The sequence below is a fragment of the Carassius gibelio genome, chromosome A11 (assembly GCF_023724105.1).
Source record: "Carassius gibelio isolate Cgi1373 ecotype wild population from Czech Republic chromosome A11, carGib1.2-hapl.c, whole genome shotgun sequence".
Taxonomy (NCBI): Eukaryota; Metazoa; Chordata; class Actinopteri; order Cypriniformes; family Cyprinidae; genus Carassius; species Carassius gibelio.
The window spans coordinates 5,769,946-5,797,642 of NC_068381.1; the positions used below are offsets into that span (position 1 = coordinate 5,769,946).

Below are 27,697 nucleotides of genomic sequence, written 5' to 3' on the forward strand. Positions count from 1 at the left end.
ACATTTTTAACTCAAATGAAATGCATATATTGATAAACCTGTGAGCAAAATGAAGACTTCAGTTATTTTTTAAAAATAATTTATTTACATATATTACAAGTATAACACTGTATATCACCAAAGTTCACATTAAAACATCTGTAATGTTATCTACTTTTTCCAAAACTCACCACTAAGAATTTAATGCAAGTTCAAAAAAGGGAAATACAGAATATAGTTAGTTTTTTTTTTTTTCATCTTGCAATGACACCTAAACTATTCCATGAGGACCAAACGTGAGACTTTTTACCACAACACTAAAAGGACGATAAACTCCTATCCAAATGAAATTGGACTATTTTACCACCAAACAAGAATGAGACCTTGGTTACAGTCTCCAATTTACTGGGAATACAGCATCTAAAATCACATACCATGGGGAACATAAATAAAAGTAATATATTTTGTGCAAGTTTCATTGGTGCTCAAGGTCCTGTGGTTGCAGTAATCACGAGACTTAAACATTCGTATATCATGTCTTTCCCCAACAGCGACTCGTTGAAGTCCAACAAAATACAGTTATAAAGACTGAGAGCTCTAAGTCTACGGTTAATATTATTTAAGACTAGTCAATTTATTTTGTAGTGTACATAAATCGGGGCACATATTGCAGAGTCTAGCATCATGTTCAACATCATGTTTCTTCAAAATAGCTTCCAATCCTGTGTCAGGTGGCTTTAAATCTACTAGACTAGTACATCGGCACATGGGATTTATAATCACATTTACAATGGTCCTTGTCCTTTCCAAGCTCTTGACCATAAAGAATAGCTTTGCTGTGTAACTGAAAGACAAAAAACATGCTTGGTCAAGATAGAGGTGACCAAAGAATCACTTGGGACACCTTTTATTCTTTTCTATTTTCCAGGAGATGAACTGCGATTGACTGCAAAAATACTCAATTGGAGTATCAAGTGAAGAGAAACTGCATTCAGTTCCTGATTTTGATGATGAGATATAAAATTGGTTAGATGGTAAGTTCATCTTCACAACGATGATGTCGTAGCGTCCACCACCTCTCGGCCGTTGCACACGGTTGGCACTATGGTAGAGGCTGAAGCTGTGGAAATTCAGTTTTAAGTTATTGACAAGAAAAAGGCGAATGAATAGTGACTAATAACCGTTAGCTTAAGCTTTAGGAGTGAATGTGGCTACCTTGTGAGTAGGTGGAGCTCGGTGCGGTGGTTGCGATGGAGAATCGGTTGTCTTTGGCCCTCAGTGTGGTCACATTCTTCTGAGGCTGGAAAAGGATGATGTGGACTTTGGGGGCAAAGAGGCAGCCAAGGACCACTGAGCCGCTCAGACTGACAGAGATGCACATGGTGGTGGTCTGCACCTGTATCAGCAGGAAGAGGGTTTAAACATGTTCAGATACATTTGTTACCCAATACTTGGGCAACTCTGTTCAAACCTTTAATGTAAAAAAAAAAAAAATCTGATTTCACCAGAAACATTTGCTTAAAATGAAGCCTATTTAGGACCATAAAGAAGATTTGAGGTGAAATATGACCTGATTTTGATGAAACATTCTGTATTCATTCTTACTACTGTGCATCTGCTGTATAGTTAAATATGTGAGACTTACAGACACACTGCCAAGATATAAAGTTATTATTATAAGAAAAAAAGCATTAGATATGAGATATAAAGTCACAATTGGGAGATCTAAAGTTTAAAAAAATTATAAGTCAGATTAAACTTTAAGGCAAAAACAGTTCACATTGTCATCAAACATCATCAAGGATGACTCATTTCTGAAAAGTAACCATTATAAAATCTACCGTTTTTTTGTGTTGTGAGGTGTAAATTATTGTAATTTCTTTCTCTCTTTGAAATGTAATGGCTACTTGTCAGCTTCAATGAAGTATGTGGCTGACAAATGTAACCTCCGGAGGGCACATCCTTCAAATAAGAGACCGCAATTGTTTTTAGAGATCTATTCGACCCTGCTGTTGGAGACCCACTGTCCTGCAAAGTTTTACACTAACCCTAATTAAACACCTGAAGCAGCTGACCAAGGTCTTCAGGATCAGTTCACAGGCAGATGTGTTGAAGCAGGACACAAATAAACTTTGCAGGACAGTCTTCAGGAGCAGGGTTTATTCAGACAGAGAACATCCTAAGCCAAAAAGTCACTCCATTATGTTCCAAAGGTGGTAAAATAAATCACTTAAATCTGTTTCCTGACACCTAACCTTTAGGTCCCATCTCCTCTCCCTCCAAAGGTTAACTGGATGACACAGCACTCCAGCAGCACTGATATTGACAGCACCAAATTCATCTGTGTGTATTTCTTTGTGGATTCTGTGTGATTGTGTTGTAAAATTGTTTGCTGTTGGAGTGCAGGGATTGCCACTTTTAGCCAGGGGACATTCTTGATGACCGTGTTTACCGTGTCACTAACTGAGCTCTGACATCTCCTGCCCCTCAGTGATGAGAGTCTCCTGATAACATGTGACAAGCAGCCCTCGTCCCTCAGATAGTGTTTCTGTATCGACTAGACATTCACAGCGATGTGCTGTGTGTTTGAGCTGGCACACTGAGTTTGTCTGGTTACAAGAGCCAGAGGCCAGCTCTAAAAGTAATCTCATGTTTGGTGTGATTACTTGCAGAAAACTTCAAGACTAAACTGACTCTTGAGTTATATGAGAAGACAGAATCTTAAAAGGTATATTTTGGCATATCTGTCGATCTGTTTTCTCAATAAAACAAAAATCATAGAACCACTTCTATTTAGCTGCCTTTTGTAATTAGCATTCTGTCCTTAAACATGCCCTGTGGTAGTAGAGATATTCAGACTGACAAACCTATAGTTATTACTACTTTTTTATGTGTATTGCTTTTTGTTACAGTTTATAAGAAAACTATATATCCATTTGGATCAATGTGTGCAGGTTTGAGAAGTATCTCTTTTAGCATAAGAGTCACACCCTTACGAAAAATAACCATGGTTTTATTATAGTAAAACTGTAGTAACCCATGGTTTTTTGGCGTATTGACTGCCATTTGTAAAACCACAGATTTACTACAAATACCATGGTAAAACTATGGTTAATATAGCAAAACCATGGTTAATTTGTGGTTACCATGGTTTAACTATAGTAACCATGGTTTTTTGGTTTTATTCGTAGTAAAACCATGGTTAATTTTCGTAAGGGCAGTAAAGACAGTCTTGTGTAGCCAGACCTTTATCTACAGGCATAAAGTCTGGGCCATTTTGCAGCTTAGTCTGGCTAAAGCCAGGCTCACACTGCAATTTCTAATAGTCCTTTGCGATTGTTGCTTGTCACATTATATGAACATGATCCCCATGTCACACTGTAGGATCTCAGTTGTCATAATGTCAGACTGTCAAGATGCGACCAAAACAGATGTACGCAAGAAGACTTGTCTGGAGTTTTACGTCATCAAACCTTGACCAGCGTTCCCTTGCTATAATGGTAGCTAGCAAACAAAAGTAATATGTAGTGTTAGTTTTGTTAATTACATGCCTTGATAATAAAAAAACTAAACAAAAAACGAAGATGATGTGTGTGGAGAAAGTCATGGCTGGGAAAGCCATGGACTTCCAGTTCTACAGAGGGAACTTGAGGTAATTTTGTTATTCGATTTTAAACATCCTGCCCCATAATAAATAAACTCAGTGAGTTTTTTTTCTTGTCCTGTCCACCTGACTCATTTTGACATTTTCACTGAGGTGGTTTAAAGTTGTCGCGCTTATTGTTCTTAGATTCAGCGCTCCTATTGGGTCTTGGTTTGATGGTCATCATAGAAGTCACAACACAGGAAAGTGTCTGAAATCTTCTGACACTGACAGAATTTAATCGGTGGAAAACGTTTATTGCAACAGCCATTAATCACCTCTTGGTGAACATGTCAAACAAGTGATCAAAGACATACGCTTTTACCTAGTATTGTAGGAATCTTTCAGTATTTCCAAAATTGTACAGTGTGAGCCAGGCTTAAGGTAAGAGTCTCCAACCCAGATTTCAGCTCCAAACCCAATCAAACACAACTGAACCAGCTAATTAAGGTGTACAAGGTTACTTTAAAATTACAGGCAGGTGTGTTGGAGCATTGTTGAAACTGAAATCTGCAGGACAGTAGCTCTTCAGGAGCAGGGTTCGAGATCCCTGGGCTAAGAACTGTGCACACTAAAAGAAAAAAAAAAGCATTTGATGTACTTGCCACAGGAATAGATATCACTACAATAGACTGGCATTCACCTTTAAACCTGATTCTAAATATGGGCTCTACTTACTCTGTAATCACTGGCAGTGACGTAGAAGATGGGCTGAAAGGCCAGCCAAATGATGCAGGTGGTATACATGGTGAAGCCGATGAACTTGGCCTCGTTGAAATTCTCTGGACACTTCCTGGTCTTGAAGGCATAGAATGTGCAGAGGATGATGAGGATGCAGTTGTAGGTGAGGGACACCAGCATGCTTGAGTCCAGGCTGTTGCATTTCAGAGTCACCACATCCCTCCGATCTGGACCCACCTCTTTCCTTACCCCCGGTGCCTCAACCAACAGCCAGATAAGAGCGACCAACAGCTGAGCAGAGATAAGTGCGGCACAGATTGCTACTTGAGAGGCAGGGCTGATGAAGCGTGGTCGTTGGGCACTGTCCCTTGCCCCACCAAAGATCCGAGCAATCCTGTTGGTCTTCGTCAGCAAAGCTGAGTAGCAAACAGCAAAGGAGGTGCCAAGCCCGAGACGTCGCAGGGTGCATACAAACGCTGAAGGTTTCGCAATGTAAATGAAGGTCATGGCATAGCACAGAAGCACACCAAGTAGCAGGATGTACGAAAGTTCTCGACCGCTAGCTTTTACCACTGGAGTGTCGTTGTTTCGTAAGAAAAGCCCAGCCACGGCAAGCGTACACAGCATCCCCAGACAGGCGATAGTAACGGGTCCTACTGCCCATGCATCTGACCAGTGGATATACTCCTCTGGAAGCTCATAGCACCCTGTCAGGTTAGCAAGTGGCCATTCTCCAAATCCACAGTCCATACAGGTAAACTCATCTAGGAGATATTGGTGGGGTTGGCATGGGATGCAAATCCAACAACACACATCCCCAGGCTGCATACTTTTAGCTTCATTTGGTTGGCATGGGTCACTGCACTGGGATGTCGGAACTATTCCAGAAGCCCAAGGCACCACACTGATATTGAGCACCAAGTCCTGTGCCCAGTAGCCTACCTTACGGTAGACAAATTTGTTTTCCTCTTGGCGGTAGTGAAAGATGTTGTAGCGGCCCAGGCTGTCACCTAATGAGGTGAACCGGACCACATTCTCAGTGTCGGCAGGCCTGAAAGGGGCTGAAAAAGGTTTAGAGACATTAACTTTTGTAGTGGCTTGAAGCAAGAGAGTGTGTGCAACGTAAATTTGCTCTAAAGTGATCATGCAATAATCTCAATTCAAAGATTTAATCTGTTAAAACAACATTCAGTAAATCAGCATATTTTCCAAGCTCTGATAAACTGAGTACATTTACATCAGTAATCTAATTATTTACCTTACTCTGAATAAGGCAATATTATGCTTAATGTGTTTACCCATGTAAATGTATATGGGTGGTGGATAAGACACATGCCTTTGGTGTAAGAGACCTGGGTTCGAGTCCACTGAGACACACCAATGTGTCCCTGAGCAAGACACTTAACCCCTAGTTGCTCCAGAGGTGTGCGACCTCTGACATATATAGCAATTGTAAGTTGTTTGGGTAAAAGTGTCAGCTAAATGAATGAATGTAAATGTAATGAATAAATGTTTACATGAGTTGCTTTTAGAATATTCCTTTCATGTTTCCGTTTTGAATGTTATAGTACATCGATCGATTAATGGCACACGCCATTATGTTCCCAAGCAAAGCCATCTGACGTTCCCTCCTGAATTTTACGTATCAACATACAGTTTGTCTTCGGTACTATACAGTTTTGGGTGTTTTATTTTACGAAAGCTTCAAGTGTAGTTAATTATGTCATGCTATACGTGCAAACAGACAATGACGGATAAGAATGTGCCTTATTTCTTGAAGCCATGCTCTTTTGTTTGCCATCAAATGGTTGACCGCTGCCGTGTGTATCCTGTCGCAAAATGCGGCAAAGTCCTTAATTCGATTTGTTTACTTCAAATATGACTTTAGCCAGAAAAATCTGTTTGCATGGTAGATTTGTAATCAGAGTATTGTCTTATTCGTATTAATATCAGATTATTGTTGTCCATGTAAACCTATTCCCTGATTATCCTCGTTGAGATTGCATTCTGTTAGAGACCAGGTAGAGCTCTGATAATTTGATATAGAAGGTTTCATGTCTTTAAATGTAGTAATATTTGATACCTTCAGTGAGAGACGACATTGATCTGAGTGTCAAATGAAGTTTCAGTGCATTAAGACTCTATTATTTGTTACATCTCATTTTAGGTAGATATAATTCAAGAGCTTCTTCATAGGTTGGGAGGAAATTTTCTATTGCAAGAAACATGACTCCGTGTAACTCCAAAGGAGTCAATGGTAATTAACTTTACTCACCATCAAACTTGGTCTTGAGAATAAACTCCCTGTAGAACCGTTTGCCATTGCCTGGCTTCATGGCATCACAAACCTTTGTGGTATTGGGGCACACAGCTTGCCGCATGTTGTGTAGGGCATAGGCCATTGCGTAGACCGCATTCACAACAAACATGATCTTTGATTCTGGCTTAAATGACCCATTCCTCAGGCTATTACTGGCACAGCCTTGTTCGTGTAGATGACAGCCAAACCTGTGCTCCCAGAATTCCCTAAACCATGGGTTCCGTGTGTTCAAATCTGGTGTTAGCTTGGTGAAATAGTCCTCAAACTCCCTGATGGAGTATGAGGCAAGCTCAATGGTGAAAGCCCCGTTAGCCGCCTTCTCGCTGCCGTGGACTACGCTCTCTTGTGCTCCCCAGCCATCACTGGCCACGAAAATGAAGTTAACATTCATCCTGGCTGCGGCAGACAGCAGTTCTCTTGCATCTTCGCTTTTGGTGAAAAGGATCACCACTTTGGCATTGGCTTTTTGCTGAAGTGAGCGAATAACATTTTCATAATTTCCTCTGTTTACTGAACGGCTAACTTTTACTGAAGTTGCAATGCAGATTTGGCGTACTCTGGCTTCTTGTTGAAACGCATCAATACCCGTCTCACCGTAGTCTCCCTCTGAGGCTACAGTAGAAACATAGGTCCAGTTGAAGTACCGTATGATCTCAGCCATGGCTTTAGCTTGATAGAAGTCTGGTGGGACAGTTCGGGCAAAATAATCATAACGAGATTTGTCGCTGAGCTTGGCACTAGTGGAAGCATAGCTTATCTGTGGGATCTGGAAGAGTCGAAGAAGGTTAGCCACCTGCAACGAAATAAAAATAATTGATCATTAAGCAGCAAAACTTTTGTATAATGCAATTTTATTCAACTATTGTAGCACTTTGCATAGACCTGAGCTTTAGCAGTTTAGCTTTAGCAGTTTTTTTTAAAGGAATTATGCACGCATCTATATTAAAGCACCCATTATTGATGTAAATTGTAGTCTTTTTTTATTTTTTCTCTGTTTATCATCAGCTCTGTGTGTGGCAGTAGAACAATGCTTATTGCCCCAGACAAATAGCACTGGGTTTCATAGTTATGGGGTAACCTGTAATGAGCCCAATTTAAATAGAATGTTTTTCTTTGAAAATAATTAAAATGTCCTATTTAAAATGAATGTAGAAAAATTAAATCAAGACTAAAAGTATATTTAGCACAAGGGACTGTGGGCAATTTTGCAATAAGGTGCAGGTTTTTTAACTAAAATACATAGCACAAAAGTGGTGCAACTGTTTACTGAATTTGCTCCTTTTTGTGAAGAAATACGTTTATACCTTCTTTTGTCATAAATTAAATCCCCATTTCCCGAATGAGTGAGTGACCTACAGATGACCTTTGCAAACTTGGTAAGTGCAAGATGTCCCATAACATTCTTTTGAGTGTGGGAGGGGGGAAAATACAGCTTTTTACCTCTGTCCTGTTTTCCTATCTCTTTCATTCGAGCTTTCGTTTCAGGCCATAGTTTCATGGGACTCAGACAGAACTAATTCTGATCGCACAAGATAACTATGCTAGCGGACAAAATGATAATGTTAGGTATGGTGCAAGTTTTCCTCAGGCCATGACACACCTTCAAAATCTGAAATGGGTGCTATTTATCATTTTCACTGGCAAATTTTGCCAGAAAATGGGCAGTTTTCACTTGAAAATGCTAGAAAATCTTGTTCAAAGTCAAACCGTATTGTATTTGTATTTTTATGAACAAGGTGTTATCATAAGAGGAAGAAAGGGCATATGTTCTAATTTGCATTTTCTTCTTCATCTTCTGTTTTCTTGCAGTCAGTGGCTCATTTCTAATGATTAGCTGGAGAAGCTCCTTGCACTGGAAATTATGATAATAGCACAGTCTCCAGGGACTTTTGAGTAATGACTGAAATTCGTGTCTAAATTCACACCAACACATGTAAGCGTTTCAGATGTTTAAAAAAGCTTTCTGCAGTTATTATCAGCTATTTACATTTCACTCACATTCAAAATTCAAGCTTTTAAATGTCAATTCCTTAAATGTATCTAGTTAAGGTGTTTGTAGCTGCCTTTAAAAACCACACACAAGAAAATGTACGTGCTTGAAAGATTCTTTATGCTACTATTTTTCCATTATTATCCAGAGGAAAATTTTTATTGCTCATAGGTTGATCTTTAATAGCTCACGAGACTTAATATTTTAAGTAACTGAGTTGCTTCCTCTAAAATCCCTAAAGAGAAATAAACAGACCCAAATGAGACCATAACTGACCAACAGCAACAATAGAGCAATAAAATTATCTTGTTCTCAGGACAAAATTCTGAGGAGCATGAGCTGACTGACATAACTGCTTTGTGCCAGTAAGATGGATAGCATGTTCAAATATCAATCAACAAAATGATTGGGTTGTACTTGTTGGGTTTAGCTCTCAACTGACAGACATTAGAGCTGATGGATGTTACACTCACCTGTTGGTTTCTGACAAGCACACTTAAAGAATTCTGTTGATTCAAGCCTGAGGGAGAGCAGACAGTCTGCTAAGAGGTGGAATTGAGAAAATCTGATGCAGTTCTTCACAGAGGGAGAACACTAGTTCGGCATCTCGCCTCTGCTAAATTTGACATTGTATGGGCTAAAGCATAAATAAAAGTGAACAAATCAATGAAACGTGGAACTAAAGTAATCATTCATTGTTACTCAAACTACATTGCCATTGAATTTCCCTGCTTTTTCCTTGGCAGTTAAATTTTCTAAGGAATTAGAAAAGTGGTGGTGATAATATATGTGATATGTCTGCAAAATCTGATGCGGTCATCAACACCTCTTAGGCATCACTGGCCACGGCTTTTCAGCTTTAGAAGCTCAAGCAGATGTTGATATTCCAGTTACCTATCAACGCATTACTTTTCTTTTAGGAAGCGTTAACTGCCAGAACACCAGTGAAGCATTTGACAGGGACCACCTGAGCTGACTCTAGTGCGAACACTGCTGCCTTACCCAGACAGAGGAACATGAAGATATATACCTTGCTTCATTACCCATTCTAAGAGGAAAACTGCTGGGTAGCTTTCGTTGCGAATCATGGTGTAAAGTAAAGGTACCCGCAAAACTCCAAAAAGCAACAATATGTGACATTGTCATTGCTACTGAAAATGAATTTATGTGCAGTATGAAAGTTCTATTTCAGTCAGGCTACAGCCAAAAGGAGGGATCACAAGTCATATCTAGAGACCAAAATATCGAGGCAGTAAGTGACATCCCAGCATGACCCAGAACACCTTAGCAACCATCTGACAATGCCTTTGCAGCCAAACAGAACCATGTAGAAACCATCTACGCATTAAAACATATTACTGGAGTACGTTTACTACTCCAGTCTTTTACTTAAAATTTCACATTTAATTCAAAGTGTCACTTGTAAAATTTACTAGCATTGTGTGTGTGTGTGGGTGTATTTAATGGAAAACTAAAGATCTTAAATATTGTCTTGGAGAATAGGGGGCCTCAGATACAAGAAGGCTGAGAACCACTGACTTAGCAACACCATAGCAACCACCCTAAACACCCTGGCAACAATCTAATAACAGGACACTGTAACAATTGGTGGAAGGGAACACATAGCACTGTGGTTGCAAGTTTTTTGGAGGCAAATAACACTAACATTTTCATCAGAAAATATAAAAATACAGTGCATAATTTAGTTGTTCCTGACATGTAATTTTTTATTTTAATATATCAAATGGAGGATAATCACATTTAAAAAAATATTCTCAACTTATTCAAAATGTTTTTGAAAGGCTGGTTAAAGTCTGTTCTAGTGGTTAGATGGGGCTGCAATAGAATGAATAAGCATCTGACCCTGTCCTGAATGTGAGCCGCACACCCAAATGAAAGGCTAAACAGGGTCAAGTGATGCTCTGTGACTGCAAGACCCTTTCTCAAGCTTTCCCAGCCTCCTACTAACATAACAACACCATCTGCTTTTTCCCAGGACACTTCTTCACCAAGTGCTACACAGCTAAGTGTCATCTTCACTCTACGGTAAGAGCTTTAATTATTTTAGAGCATTAATTATAAGAGGTTATTTTTTTGTTTTCACTTTAGTGTCTTAGACTATCTTAGACTGTGTATTTATCTGATATCTGTGCCGCATCAGCGGAAGCATTCAGCCCTCTTGTGTGAGGACCAATGAGTGTAAAGGCCTGCGACTTTACCTGCGCGACTTCACCAAGCAACGAAACAGGCAACGCACTTAAGTACTATTTTTATCTTCCTTTTACACAATTTCCTTTTCTGTCCTCTCTTTTCCACCTCTATCATGTGTTTCCAAAACATTCCTGTTGTCTCTGGGCAACATTCTAACGTCACAACGACTCACCAACCCCAGCTGCTCTCTCTAACAATTTCTCTTTCTCTCACACCCCCGTCACGTTGGCCAGGGTGGGGTCTGCTCATTTCTAATTAGAAATACTCAACCCTCTTTCTTATATGCAATTATAACTCATTTAAATCTCATGTGATCACTGTAACAGCTCCTATAAAACTTCTGATTGTGGTAATTTACCACCCTCATCAGGTAAATCTCTATCCACCTTCCTAGAGGAGCTGGATGGCCTGCTGTGCTCATTCCTGGTCTTTGGCGACTTCAACATTCATCAGGGGAAGTCGTGGTTTAGTGGTTAGAGAGTTTGACTCTTAACCCTAGGGTTGTGGGTTCGAGTCTTGGGTTGGCAATACCAAGACTGAGGTTCCCTTGAGCAAGTCACTGAACCCCCAACTGCTCTCTGAGCACCGCAGCATAAATGCCTGCCCACTGCTCCGGGTGTGTGTTCACGGTGTGTGTGTGTTTTCACTGCTGTGGGTGTGTGCACTTGGATGGGTTAAATGCAGAGCACGAGTTTTGAATATGGGTTACCATACTTGGCTGAATGTCACGTCACTTCATGTCATCTGAACAAGCCTTATGCTGCAGACTTCCATTCACTCCTTGCTTCATTTCATCCCAAAAGACTTACCACCACAAGCACACACAAATCAGGTAACCAACTTGACTTAATGTACACACAGATTTGTATTGCAGACAACATTCTAGTAAAACCCCTACATATCTCTGACCATTTTAACTACATTTTGCTACCTGTGTGCCACCAACCCCTATACCGGTTACTTTTAGACAAAACCTTTGCTCCCTTTCCCCCTCCCATCTTTCCTCCGTAGTATCCGGGTATGGATGAAAGAATATCACCTACAGCTCAACCTGGCAAAGACTGAGCTTTTTGTCTTCCCTGCCACTCCAACTCTACAGTATGATTTCTCCATCCAGCTAGGCTCTTCTACAATGACCCCATCAACTTTGGTCAGAAATTTTGGTGTAACCTTTCATCTTCAAAGACCACATTGCAAAGACTGCTTGATCTTGCAGGTTTGCATTGCACAACATCAGAAAGATCAGGCTCTTTCTAACGGAGCATGCTGCACAATTTCTTGTCCAGGCCCTTGTCATTTCTAGGCTGGAATACTTCAGTGCTCTTCTGGCTGGAACTCCATAAAGCACAATCAAACCTCTACAAATGATGCAGAATGCAGCGGCACGGCTGGTCTTCAATGAGCCCAAAACAGCCCATGTTACACCTCTCTTTATCTCCTTGCACTGGCTAAAGGTTGTATCAAGTTAAACATTGATGCCTGCATATAGAACAGCCACCGGCTCAGCACCCCTCTACTTTCACTCACTATTACGAATCTACATCCCCTCCAGAAGTCTGAGATCTTTATTTATTCTTTCTCTTTCTAGCTTGTACTTTTTTGAACACTTTCTAAAACTTGGTATAGCAAGACTTCCTGTGTTTGTTTGCCTCTTTAAGAAGAATCGCTTTATGTATCCCCCAATTGCAGGTCGCTTTGGATAAAAGCGTCTGTAAAATGACTAAATGTAAGAGCTAAAGAACTGTAAATGACTAAACATGACAAATAAATAAACATGGTATGCATAGTAGTCTGAAATTGGTTTGTTTCAATTAGTGCTAATTATATTATCATTCAAAATCTCTAATTATGTGGGAATGCAAATGATTTGGCATTTATATGGCATTAATTATAAGCGTTATTTTTCTGTTGCTTTGGCATCCCAAGAAAACCACATGCAGTTCCAGCCTATTAACATTTTCAGTGTCTCAGACCACAGCAGACATCTCCATATGAGTGACCTTGAGACACACACACACACCTACTCTGAAGACAGCACAGTGTGTTAATAATACAGAAACACTTACAAAAAGTGACTCGTGGCAAACAACTTCACCTTAAGAGACTCACAAGCATAAAATCGTCTAACAATACTTGCTCCACACAGCCAATTTCACAAAGGATACCATTTTGTCACATACTTTTCCTGCATGTGATTATTATTTATAATTCTATGCTCACACACACCCATTTTGTGCTGGAGAAATATGATAATATATTCCGTCACCTTGTGGGAGAGAGAAAATGTGCCAGAGATGAAAGGAGCATGGTGACTATTGATTGGTTGGCATTATCAAATACATAGCTCAATATGTGCCAAACTCTCCAAATGTCTCACATACAGAAAAATCTCAACAAACTGGTTTCTGTCTTTTTAATTAGTGCTATCTGACATGAAAACATTCAGTTCAGATTGTAAGTTAACTAAAGAAAAAAACAATTATTCACCCTGATGTCGTTGCAAACCTGATTGTCTGTCTAACATTTCTTAACATTAATGGGGACCAGATCTTTCAAGCTTCAAAAAAAGATCCCAAAGTGGCCCATTTGACTCATTCCTGAAATCAAATGATAGCTTTTCATGACCACCACAATTTAAGGCATTATTCCCTCATGATCTGCCAATCCAGTGAGTTGAACTGGAGAAACTAATCAGTATCGTTGTGAATGAATCATTTAGACCAGCGGCTGGTTGCATAAACTGTTTAGACTAGTCTTAAAAAAAGTTAGTCATTAAATTTTTTTCTTTAAGACTAGTCATAACTTTTTGAATTCATTTATGAAAAGGTAGATTGGTTCCAAAGTGACAAAATGACAGAAATTATTATTTTTTGGATGAAGAAGTCTTTTAATATCTAAATAATTAAACAAAATACACGCCACATTTTCCAAGATGTTTGCTCGTAATGATGTGCATTATGAATACGAATTTAACCATGAGACAATTAAGCTATTGTGAATGACGTGCGTTGTGAGTTGTGAAGCTATGACGCTATGCTAGGGAAGCTATTCCCTCTCTAGGGACCTGTCACTCACAAAAAAAAGCAGGATAGTCTGCCAATCTCATCACCACCACCACCCACTCCAGCACTCGATATAGCTCTGCCTCCCGCCACCATTACCCACACACACATTAAGCTTTGTCCCAATGAATGGTAACATGTAATCCCTGATTTGCAGATGGCAATGGGTGAAAAACAGGTGTGAGAAAACCAGCGAGGACATGTGCTACCGTGTGTGTGTTATCTCCTTTATATTCATGTTCAGTTGTGTCATGCTTGTGTTTGGGATCGCTGCCAGGAGCGGCTGTATGAGCTCCAGGTTTGCTGAAGACCCCTCAAAGCTCTTTCACCCCAGTGCTGGACAGGTGGCATGGGCTTTGGCAAGCCTTGTCCAGCCCCTGTTGGCCAGCACTGTTGGAACCCTTATGAAACAAAAATATATTGCAGTATATTGGAAAATATCATGTAATATATTAGGCATATATTCTTATATATATTTATTTTTTCCAATATATTGCAATATATTGAAAGCGGCAATCATTTGTATATTTTGCAGTATATTATATAATATATGTGTCATCAATATATTATTAAATGTATTCAAATATATAAAATATTAGAAATAAAAAGGGAAAATAATATATTACAATATATCACAATATATTTTAAGAAATATATTGGTAAATATATTTTCCTTTCGTAAGGGAAAGGCTGCTGACATCCTTCCCACAAGAGTGAAACAATAAAATGTGTATTTCTCTGCACAATATATTGTGTGCATAAAAGCATTGAGTTCTTGCTATATTTGTTATATATATTTAAGTTGACAGACAAGAAGATTATATTGTCCTAGGAGTAAAACAAATTTTCCTTCTAGTTTTTAATGACAATCACTGCCGAAATTGCTATGTGATTAACCACTTTGGAGGTCACAGGAAATGATATCATGGCAATGCTGAATGGCTGATGGCATCACAAGAATGCACACAGTCTCAAACCCTTCAGTATAGCGACTATCCTGCCGGTGCAACAGCTGTGACGTAGGAACCAAACTTAAATATCATAAATTATCATAAATTAATGTTTTTTTTTTTGGGGTTAAGAATTGGAATATATAGTTTCCAAAAGTTTTTAAATTGTAAAATGCTTTTTGACCCCATATCAGTGAAGTTCAGGGATCTACCATTAGGGGTTAACTGCACTGACATTAAAAATGTACATTTTTGCAGATTATAGTTTTAATAAATGCATTTTTGTTTTGTTTTTTTGTCTGCGAATAGTGTTTTTAGTATTAATTTATATATAGAATGTATTAATATTTTAAAAGCTTTTTTATATTTTCAGTTTTCATAGCAAATACAGTTTTTATGTGCTTTTGTAATTTTTATTCGTTTTTCATTTAGAATTTTTATTTAATTTTTTGATTTTAGTTATTTTAATAATTTAACTTAAATTTATTTCATTCAGTTGCCAAGGCAACATTTCTAAAAAAAAAAATAATAATATAAAAAATATATTTTTTGTAATATAAATTTTTTTAGTTAAAAGGAAAGTTCATCTAAAAACTTAAATTTTACTTCCAAACCTGTATGAGTTTCTCACTTCTGCTAAACAGAAAAGAACATATTTTAATGAATGTTGGTAGCCAAACAGTTGACAGTAGCCCCTGACTTCCATTGTATTTATTCATTTATTTTTTCCAATCTATGGAATTCAAACCATCAACCATCAACTGTTTGCTTTCCAACATTTTTATAAATATATTTGTGTTCAGCAGTTATTTTGGAACAACATGTGAGTGGGTAAATGATGAATGAATGAACGAATGAATGAAATTATATGAAAATGTAATTTCATATGATATGACCCCCAACATTTTGAAACCCTCTTTGTTGTGCTGAAGTTGGGCTTAGATGTGTGTACAGCAGTTAGCAATGTAAATTCCAGCACAACTGGCTTAACAATTAAGCCACGATTCCTACCGTATAAAGTATGAGCGCAGGGCAATTAGCACTGAGTCATCTCATGCTAATCACTGCTCAAAGGCAGAGAAGCGTAATTAACAAGCTGTAGATTCAGAGTCTCTGGGCTCTTCACTCAGGAGGAGGTCAGTCTGTACGGAGGAATCTATTGAGCTGACAGAGCTGTGGGCAGATGTGTATGTTGTTTTGGTTAGATAGGGAGGAGTAGAGTGTAATGTAACTAAAAGAGACGTGTCAGAAGTACTTCCTTTGTATATTATATTTACTGCTATAATAACACATTCATATTTCATATCCATGTCTTTGTGTGAGAATGCAAATAAACATTAGAGAAGTTGAGAAACTTTTTAATGATAGTCTGAGCTTAGACAATAAACTGAGCAAAATGTTTTTCAGGGGTGTAGTAACCACTTTTTAAAGTTCAGTGAACTCAAAATATATTGTAAGAGTCGCAAAACAAAATTGCAGACAGCTGCATAATACAGAGATTTTAAGACCAATCAGAAGTCTTTCTTTGCTTTGGTTATGTAATGAATATATGCAGAAGCAGTAATTTACCATTGCTTGTACCCACTTACCTGCCTTTTAACTGCTGAGGGATTGTTACATCACCTGATTAATATTCATGAACCAGTTCTTTACAGTCTAAATAATATATTATTGTTTATGCATTGTGGCAATAAGATTTGAATGTGCTTAACTGTTATGATTATACAATGCAAAAGCATTTCAGCAATTTTCTTTAGCTTAAGTACTAAAATAACTAGAACTAAAAAATGTTTTTGTTAATTATAAAGACATATTTTTGCAAAATGAATAAAAATGACAAGCACACAATTACACCACTAAACCTTTAACTTTAATTAAAATTAAAAGCTAAAAATAAAATCTAATTCAAAATATTAACAAACTCTACAACTGTATATAATGCTAAAATAACACTGTAACCCTCATAAAGCAGTAAAAATCGAGCATTCATTTTATTTTTTTTGTAACTCTTCCAGGTCAAAAGGGACCTGAATGCTTTATGAAGGTGGTCAAGATTTTTAGCTGGTCCAAGTTAACCAGGTTTATTAAACATGAGTCAAAACCTACTGACCAACCATCTAGTCATCTAGATTTATTTTTTAGAAAGATATTTCATATGAGCTGCTTTGCATAGTGCAATATTATTTTAATACTGTGGGTACTATTATAGTTTTTGTTAAAGGTACAATTTGTAAGATATTTGCAGTAAAATATCCCAAAACCACTAGGCTAGTGTTATATATTTTGTCCAGCTGATTACTAACAATATCTCTAATGTTTTCAACTACTTGTAAATCATGAGAAAATTCCCTTTGTAAACAGTGACACGGGGCAGTGCAGTCGCCTGTCAATGACGTTAATTCCCCTTTGTTACTGCATTTACTGACATAGAAACCACATGACAACAGTGTTGTGGACAAATGCGGAAGTAGCTTCGAGACCAACTTCAATTAGAAAGAGATGCCAATCTCGCTTGTGTTTTCCTTGACATGTGAGTTTTTTGATTCGTATCTTTACAGAAAACTTATGCTATTATAACGATCAACAAGATTAGTATTATGGGGGATACACGCCAAACACGGGGTATCGCATCTCTAGACCCGCGCGAGGACGCGACTGATCCATAGTCTGATCGCGTCTTTGCATTGACCTTGTATGTAATCTACTCGCGCAAATAGTTGAACTCGCGTTAAATTCATGATTTATCTTCCCGTCTGATTGATTGCCGTCAGCAGTTGGGTAAAAGACAATAAATCCCATCATTCCACGCTCATTCTTAGCGTCATCAAACCACATGATTGTTATTGTTTTGATAGTGCACCCTCTAGTGGCAGGTCCTACAACCTGTACCTTTAATATTTTTAATTAGATTTTATTTTTGTACTTTGCTTTCATTTTCATTTTAGTGATTAAGTTTGAGCAAATTTGCTGTTGATATTTTCTTGTCTTGTTTATTTATTTTTTATATATAAAGTTGAAGTAGTTATTTTATTACTTAAACAAACTGAATTAGAAATAAACTAAAAATTAGAAATATTTCCTTTGTAACTAGATGAAATAAAATAAGTTTACATGTATGTTTTGTTTTTTTTTGTTTCACTTTATTTTATTTCAGGTATAAAACATTTTTTTATTTTATTTTATTTTATGGTTTTAGTTTTAGTCACCACATTTAAATTGCTGTACTGTCCACCTTACCTGTATAGAAACATCACTATATGATCCTCCAATCACTCCAGAGATGGCCAGAGGCAATTCGTCTGGCACAGGATTTGACCCATCGGGACAGATGAAGCCTGGCTGATGAACTTTTGTGAGAGAAGCCCTCACGAACTCCAGCGACTGTTCTAGTGCGTACGTGTCTTTGGAGCAGGTGTCCAGTATATGGGCTCCCAGCTTCAAACCAGGCAGGATACGGTTGTCCTGATTAATTTCGTCCAGCGCCAGCAACATGGCCTCCAGTCTCTGGATCCCACGTTCTTCATTTATCTTACCACAATCCTCCGTCCCTTTGCCTTTCTCGTGCACGGGGAACAGCCCTCCGATCACCAGGTCTCCATCTATGATGATCTCCCGCTTGGATCCGGCCAGAGGCGGGGTGTACCTGGGGCTCGTTTGTGCCAGAGGAATTAACAGGAACAAGAATATGGGCATAACCCCAGCCATGACGGGGTTATGAGAGGTCAAGCGCTCTTATAACAACCCTGTGTGGTTTAGTTGGTTGAGATATTAAATTTGTCTGCCGTTGATTGTGGACACATCTCGGTATCTTCTCCCTACCTGAAAAAGAGACATGAATATCATTGACTCGTTGACTCATAATGCAAAATAAACAACACTGAAAATGAAAAATATCATTTTTACACGATTAATACCTCTGACAACAGAAGCATACAATGCAGTATATTCACATATTACATAAGAAATTGAATCTGCATAAGGTTTTGTGGTGGCAATGAGGAGGCGGGCATGTCTAGATAGCAATTCATCCTGATTGAACTCAACATTTCAGAGGTGAGGCTCTGTTTTCTAGCTTCATTAATTCAGATACATCAATAACTCCCAGTGACTCCGTAATTTTCGCATGGCGTCAAAGGTGATGGATATCGTCTTTTTGGTTATGAAAAATTACCACCTGAGGGAAGAGGATGAAAAGATGAAACGATAAATAATTTCAGCTGATAGGAAAATCTTTCGCAACTATATTTCACTCAGACTGATAGAGCTTTCATCTCTATTTAGAGATGCCAGACTATCTCCTTTACTTGTCTACTACACCATTTCAAAGATTATGTATTTAACTTCTATTATACATTTTCCGATGGTGTATGTTTTTAAAGAGCCTTTTCTACATTGGTTTGGGATAGTTCTCTTTGTTTGGCATTAATTATAGCTTTAGAATTGACTAGATGTAGCTGGTATGGTGTATTTTCTGACATATATGTGTGTTTGTTTATATATATTTTATAAACAAACTTTCTAGTCCTGATCTCAAGATATGACTCTGATTCTTCATTCCGTGTAAGGCTGTTTGTTTTTATTTCACGTTTCATTATTCGTCAGATCAAATACATTGAATCAGACTGCTTTGAAGCGTAACAGTACATCTCTTTTCAACAAGCGGCACAATTTGAAGTCTCATTTACGTCTGAAGCACATATGGTGCAGGATGAGTTACATGCCAAATTTTAATAGTCAGGGTTAAGGGTTTTGAAAAATAATGAGCAATAGTTATACTGATGCTTTTCTTAGCCAGCACCTAATTATAAAATCTAACATATGTTTTATCTTCCAGTTTTGCCATTTGATTCTGAATCATTTTTGAGTCACTAGCAAGTTTACCCTCTTCTATAGTGCAAGATATAAATATAAATTGCACAGCAAAACAGTTATAAATAATGCAGTATATATTTATAAATGGAATGTGTAATGCCTTTTATGGCTTAGAAATGATGATGAATATGATTTGAACATTTGAATGTGAAGGAGATGTTCTTATGAGCCTCTGGACACCACTAAGTTTTCAAAAATGCCATATTAGATTACATTTAAGATAAAGCACGTATGCTCCCGGTGTTTGCCCTCTTGTACCCTTCCTGCTGGTGTAATGAGGCAACATCTTGTTTATTAGGTTTCTATTCCTTAACTTTTGTTACCATGGAAACAAGAAAAAGTGGGTGGGTGGGTTTTGGCGGCAATGCAGTGTGATAAAGATATACATGTATTCTAATTAATACAAGATCTGTTATCATAGGTGGATTAAACTGAGGGATTCTAGCAAGTCAGTAAAGTTCATTCTTTGTAATGTCGGGGCTTCATAAAAATGCATTTTTCAGATCCTGAGCTCAATCTTCAGAAAACTGTAATTTATTGATTTATTGTTACACTAATTATTTAAAAGTAAAAAAACAGAGTTTGAAATGGTTTTTTATTAGTAAATAAGTAAATAAAATGAAAATAAATAAATAAATATGCAAGCACCGACAAAATGGCAAAAATGGTAACAAGGCTGCAAATTAGTGACTGAGATGATTTGGGCAACTATCTGATTTGGGACCAAATATTGGTTTGTAGTTATTCATTGACACATTTTTCATAAATCAAAGATAAATTTACAAATAAATTTGGAGACGGTGTAAATGATAGTTGATAGTACCGCAAAGTCATATCAAGCCATATTGTATCATGTCACATCAATCTAATATCTCAGTTTTACACTCCCAGAAGTAAAAGTACAAACCCGTCGCTAGGGTGGTACCATTTCGAAAGATACTAATATGTACTGAAACAAGTAATAATATATGTGACCCTGGACCACAAAACCAGTCGTAAGGGTAGATTTTTTCAAGATCCGTCATCTGAGAGCTGAATAAACAAGCTTTCCATGGATGTATGGTTTGTTATGATAGGACAATATTTGGCTGACATACAACTATTTGAAAAACTGGAATCTGAGGGTGCAAAAAAATCCAAAGATTGAGAAAATCACCTTTAAAGTTGTCCAAATTAACTTCTTAGCAATGCATATTACTAATACAAAATGATGTTTTATTATATTTACTGTAGGAAATGTACAAAATATCTTCATGGAACATGATCTTTACTTAATATCCTAATGATTTTGGGCATAAAAGAAAAATAAATAATTTTGACCCATACAATGTATTTTTGGCTATTGCTACAAATATACCCCAGCAGCTTAAGACTGGTTTTGTGCTCCAGGGTCACATATACATACATACATTTAATGACCTACTAGTACTCTTTAGCATTTAAGGCACAGAGATATACATTTTAAAGTTTGTTCTATAGGGTACCGCCTGAGTGACAGCCTTATAGCTTTTTTTTCTGAGAGTGTAGATGTTTTCTTTAGCTAGTAAAAATGTGCCGGTCTCTCTCAGTCCCCAAACAAAACATCACGGTTATAATTAGTTCGCAGGTTTCTAAATTTCACCAACAGCAGTTGACCAAAACCACAAAAAACATTTAAATGACATTAAAAACTAATCATGGTTTTCCCTCTTCTCTGGAACAGATGGACACAACGGGGACCCTCTGTTCGCTGGACAAGAGAAAACTGTCAAGGTAATGAACCAGCCTATGGTAATGAACAGAGGTCTGGATATTAGTACATCAGTAAAACACAGAGGTCTCGCTTGAATAATGAACATTCACTCAAGTTTAAGGCCACACGGTGTCCTCAAGCATAAATATTGAAGTATATTTTAGGTTTTTATGTCAACATCTCAGGTTTGACACTTGGGGGAAAACTGTTAACGGAAGAGTTATTGAGAGGAGCCATCATTACTGTGCTCTTGAATAAGGCACTTCAACCAAGGTTGCTCCAGAGGCACAGCGCTGCAATCAGTGCACTATAAATCACAAAGGAAGTAAAACATGAACAAAATGACAAGCGGTCAAAATGATTTGATTTAATTCTTTGGCTGTGCTGAAAATTCTTTACCTAATTTATTGTTCATGATCGAAAATGACCGGCCGTTTAAAAATGACTTGTAAATCTGTCATCATCACCAAATCTTGGATTCAATCTTTCATCAGCTTTCAGTTAGCACAGGTTTTGCATTTCTTTTTGGAGCTGATTGATCATAGACCTCATTGATTTGAGCTTATGTATCTCAGGCTTTAATAGGGAAAAAAGGGCATTATTTGTGGATAATTTTGGCAATGTTGATTCAAAAGCTAAGGTGCGTAAACTCAAATTAATATGATCATTCAGTTCCAGAAAGAAATACATAACCTGTGCCAATTAAAAGAAAATTAGATGAAAAGACTGAACCCAGTATTGTGTAACAATATCTAAAACATAAGTTTGCAAAAAAAAATTATTTAAACAAATGTTTGGCAAGATGTTATATCTTGTGTGAGCAAAGCCAGTACATTTTAGTTAAATGCAATAAAATTAACTCGCATTTTCAGAAAAAAAAGGAAATCATCTCCAGGTCAAAATGACCAAAACACAACATAACAGTTAAATCAAACAAATAATACTGCTTTGATTTTAAATATGTTGTTAAATTAAGCAGCAAATGTAGAAATCAAGTTTTTTTTTTTTTTTTTTTTTTTTTGCAGACCCTATAGTAAAGTCCAACAAATCTGATTCATAGCTGCCGATGATATCAGCGTAGTTTAATATAATAAATCTAATAATTACATCAGTATATACATCTTTATGAGATCATACATTTTACTTAATGACATGCAATAAAATTTATTGAATTAATGCTCATATCGGATGGGAGAATGAACCTTCTCCGTCAGGTTATGGCGATAATTGTTATTAATGGCCTTAATTTCATTGTGGTTTTTTTCAGTGTAATCTGATTGAGGAGCACACCACATGGATCCAGTCTCTAACCCCAGGTTATTTTGGCCATGAAATCCATAGATAAATGCCCAAGTAACCAAGGGAAGCACATAATGCTGGAATTCAGCGCTTGTGGAAGAATGAATTCCCTTGATTCTCTTGTCTTGGCAGCATTAATGTGTAGACCAGAAGGGATTTTACCAGTCTGGGCTCACCGTCAGCTTGACTGCTGATAAGTTTAAACGAAGTGATTTAATGTCCGTGACATATATCAGTGTAAAAAGATTACATTCATATAATCTTTTTTCCCACACACCTTCACGTACAATTAAAGTCCTATTTCCTTTTTATAGTACTCACTTTGGTTTCATTGATAACTTCTGGAGCTCAGCCAGACTGTTGAATGGCTTGGTTAGGTTGCCAAGGACAAAAGCATTCACAGACATGGAGCAAATTAACTATGAGATGTTTATCTCAGCACGTCCAATCAGCTTTGCTCTATGGGTTGCTATGGATGCTTTACACTATTCAGATTCAAACTCAGCGGATGAACAGAACAAGGTGTTAAGTTTTGCAAGAAGTTTCTTTCTCAACAGGAGAATGGCATGTAAATGCCATTTCACATATTATGAAAGGTGTTCAAAGGAAGGGTTGTGCTATTCCTATGACATGAATATAATTATTAATGAAGGCTCAGTGTTTTTCTCTCTTGAACTGGTTTCAACAGAACAAACATAAGAGAATTGATAAAACTGTGTCACTGCAATTGCTTTGTTGTTTTTTAAGGTGGTGTGATTTTAATGATTTGACTGTCTTCATATTCAACAGTTTAAGTATTTGCTTGAATAAATGGATTTCATTACAGAAATCTAACACATAAGCACCTTGATGAAATGCGTCAACCAGAGAAATCGTAAAAGCCTGAAATTTTTTCTGGAGGATGGTTTCAACTTCCACGTGTGTCCAACATTTATCTGAAATATTAAACATGAACTGAGTTTTACAAATTTGTGTTAATCCAGTAACGTTAAAATGTATATATATATATATATATATATATATATATATATATATATATATATATATATATATATATATATTCAGTTCTAAATATAAGGCAATATACCCAATTATGATAAAAAAAAAGCAATGAGTTGCAAACCTAATATATGTTTGCATAGTGCATTACTTGTTTCCTTTAAGTGATGTGCTGATCCTACCTTTCTTTGTAATAAGTTGATCAGAGAGTTGAGCGTGTCAGATTGTCAATCATACTTCTTTAGTGCTTTAATATCAAGTGCATTTATAGTCAACAAAGGAGTAACACCTCATTGACATTCAAACGCAAGCCTGTCCTGTTTTTTATTCTATCGCACGACAGGTTTGTGCTCAATAAATGCCAAAGCATCCGTGCACGCGCGCGATAAGGCAATTCTCCGGCACTTTGCCTTGCTCTGATTATTGCTGCATGTAAGAAATTGTTCCCTAACATAATAAGCACTTCGCCTGTGGTGGTAAACACAACCAGTCTGACATGCAATTAATTTTAAAATTAACCAAAGTGTGCGCAAATACGTGCACACTGTGGCGCGTAAATAAATGCATGCTTGCTTACCTGTGATGAAACGATTTGGCAGAAAATCAAAGCCTTGTGCAACTTGTTTCAAGGTTGCAAAGTTGATTTTGCTTTGGAGTTGGTGAGAAATCAGCTTCCATTTATGATGTCCCCACAGGTGCAGGTGTTATGTTTGGATCTGTCCTTGGTGAAGCGCAGGAGGTGACGAAGAGGAGGAGGAGGAAGATCGTACCTGTACACAGCAGAATTCACTCGAAATGATGAATGCTTTCTCATTAAAAGCAAGGTGCACCACAGACACCTTCTTCAGCCCACCTAAGTCCAGTTAATGGCCAGTTTGCTGCTTTCTCAGTCTCAAGGTTTCGTGCGAGCGCAGGAATTCAGTCCACACACCTGCCATCGTGAGAGGTTTAATAATCTCACACTAAATCTCCACGGATCCACGGATCGGTTCTCCCAGTCACGACTTTCCAATATCTCTTACTGAAACTTGAGAGGTTGATATTGAACAATATTGGCCAAACAAATTAAGTAGCGCCAAAGTAACAAAGAGTGGGTCCCTATGTTATGATTTGATATTTTAATTTTAAATAATGGTTGATAGTGTTCAAGAGCTTCAAGCATTCGTGAGGTTCGGGTGGAACAGCTAGCTACCCCTGCGCCCCTTTCGTGTAGGCTACCCCCTCTCTCTATTTCTCTCTCTCTCATATCTGACCGCTGTCTGTGTAGATAGGTGGAGTCACAAACGGTTTTCACGCTTGAAATTGTTTATCCCAGATAATTTTTAATTATGGGAAAACGTTATAGCTATTTTTCTGCGTTTTACATTAGTCATGCCTGATTGGTAGAAAGATTTCGGAATTTCACTTTGCGTTTATAATTGCTGACTGAATTAGTGAGATATGCAAATGTAATATGCATTTATATCTTTTAAAACTTTTAAACTCTTTAAAGCAACAGGTGCATCGCTTGCGACGAGCACGCGACCATCTGTCACTTATATACAAAATATATAGGTACAACGTATGATTTTTTTTTTTTTTTGGTATTTAAGTATTCTGTAATGTAATAGAAAAACGAACTATATAAAATAAATATAAAAGTAAAATAGTGTTTTCCAAACATTTTCACCCCCACCCCAGCCCGTCTCAAATGTTAGCGCAGTTTCTGCAACTTAACAAAGCGTATGAATATTTAATGAGTCAAGCATTGAGGCAGATTCTGATTGGTTGTCCGCTTACCCTATTTAGAAGTACCACACGCTGTGAGCACGTTGCACGTTGCAAATGTTGCACATGCTGCTGCGTAAATCTCGCCAACTTCGTCTGAAACTTGCTACTGAAAGATTTTAAAATATCAGAAAAAAACACAAAAGTGCGTTTATCAACGGATTTGTTTTTCACCCCCTTTGTCAGCAAGTTTGGCAAGCCCCAACACCAATTTGGAATCGTATCGCACTGGCACCAAACAATTTTGAGTGCAAGCGCAGTTTAACCTGTTGATGGCAGAAAATAAGAACGCATCACGAGACAGCATGCAGAGAAGAAAATCTCATCTTCATCCGAGCTTCCCCAAAAAAAGTTACAGGTAATGTAGCCTATACTCCGAATTGGTGCTCTGCATTTAACCCATCCAAGTGCACACACAAGTGAACACACCATGAACACACACCCGGAGCAGTGGGCAGCTATATATCCAGTGCCCGGGGAGCAACTGGGGCTTCAGTGCCTTGCTCAAGGGCACTTCATGGGTATTGAGGGTGGAAGAGAGCGTTGTTCATACTTCCACAAATATGGTTTATTCCAAAAGCTCAAATATGACATGCATAAATTATAATCAGAAGTCAGAAAGAGCTTTATTGCCAAGTATGCTTGAGCATACAAGGAATTTGTTTTAGTGTCACAAGCTTCCAGTGCACAGAGACAGCAACAACACATAGACAATTAAATATAACATGAGAATAAAAATACACACTTGTAAATATAAATAAACAAAAACTGAAAAATAAATTGAAAAATAAATAAATAAATTGTATGTACAGTTGTGATATAGATAGAATATGAATGGAATAGAAAGAGATGTAGGGATACACTAGGATATCGGGTGGTAACAAATAAGGTTATTATCAATTTTTTATTTTCCCCCACCCTTTTTTTCTTGTCCCTTTTGCCCTGTTTTGGTCACAGCTGCCCCCTGGACAACCGGAGGAATAACCGGACCAAAAATGAAAATTCACTCATTATTGTCAAATTCTTATGTCATGTCAGCTAATGATTTTCTGTCATCTGTGGTCATGCTCAAAAAGGGATAAAATATCATAAAAAATCACAGTTTCTGTGTGCTGTATTCTAGAACCGCCACAGAGCAGTTTTTTTTTACAACAACAAGAGATGCAGAGAATTATAGCCTTGTATTACCAAACTCTACAATCCAGCAGGATATCAAACACAGAAGCCTAATTACACATTTACATTTAAGCCAAAGCAAAAGAAATGCTGCCCACATATTGTAAGTATGCATCAGTAGAAGGCAGTGCTTAAGATCCAAGTTCCAGAACACTGTTAAGACCCCTCAAGCGCTGTCCAAGTTCAGTTCTCAACCAATTAAAGGGGAATCAGGAGGGGGTTGGTCACTGATGGAGAGACACACACCGACGGCAGCACAAAGCTTGCTTTGTCTTCCATACACTCAAGTAATTTGGATATTTTCAGAGGACTTTGGAGAGAAATGCACATGCACCACAGTGGTGATTAGAGCAGCAAACACTTGCAATAGATTATATAATAACCACCTCTAACACAAAGGGACCGATTTTTCCTTGAAAAAGAGGTCTGTTCAACATCATAATGGCAGAGAAATCCAGAGGAACGAGACAAATAGGATGAAGTTTTGGGGAGCGCAGATATGATTATCAGAAATTGCTCCAAACTTTTCCATCCAAATGGAAGTACAGTTAGTATAATTAGTCAAATTCTCAGATCAATCTGAAAGCTGTGGTCAGCCCTCTGGAAAAATTGTGAAGAGGTCTGTATGATGCAACAGCATGTAAAACTGTCTATTTCCATGCTAAATAACAACAAGCTTGTGAATCGTTCATGCAAAAATAATGTCTATTTGTCATATTCGGGGGTAAAGTAACCGTGAAAGTGAGGTTTATAAATAGGTCAGCCATAATAATTGAACATTCAGGCTATGCTCTAAAGTGTTGCAGAAACGAATTGTTGATTCTCTGCAGGTTTAAGTAAGTTTAACTTAACAGGGCCGTAATTTCTCAATCAATCTAAGTCAAAGGCAAACGGATCAGGGTACACTGACTAGTCTAGATTTCAAATATTTGAAATATAGTCACATATATATATATATATATATATATATATATATATATATATATATATAAACAGTCTTCTCTCTCTCTCTCTCT

At 37.5% G+C, this 27,697-nt stretch overlaps 1 protein-coding gene across 1 annotated transcript; it reads right to left on the minus strand.

The window, feature by feature from the left end:
• Positions 1-62: 62 nt before the first annotated feature.
• Positions 63-24,939, minus strand: LOC128022142 (metabotropic glutamate receptor 2). The gene is made up of 7 exons (XM_052609419.1): positions 24,592-24,939; positions 24,316-24,508; positions 18,074-18,655; positions 6,579-7,416; positions 4,301-5,364; positions 1,195-1,375; positions 63-1,099 (listed from the first exon to the last, which is right to left on the minus strand). Exons 3-7 carry the CDS (start codon positions 18,539-18,541, stop codon positions 1,026-1,028), a joined length of 2,625 nt encoding a protein of 874 aa, XP_052465379.1. The 5' UTR covers positions 18,542-18,655; positions 24,316-24,508; positions 24,592-24,939; the 3' UTR covers positions 63-1,025.
• Between the last annotated feature and the right edge of the window lie 2,758 nt (positions 24,940-27,697).

Coding starts and splice junctions, on each gene's coding strand:
- LOC128022142 (XM_052609419.1), bottom strand. CDS start 18,541: ATGGCTGGGGTTATGCCCATATTCTTGTTCCTGTTAATTCCTCTGGCA. Junction 7,417..18,073: donor ATAGTGATGTTTCTATACAG/GTAAGGTGGACA, acceptor ATTTCGTTGCAG/GTGGCTAACCTTCTTCGACT. Junction 1,376..4,300: donor TCACTGCCAGTGATTACAGA/GTAAGTAGAGCC, acceptor CTGCTGATACAG/GTGCAGACCACCACCATGTG.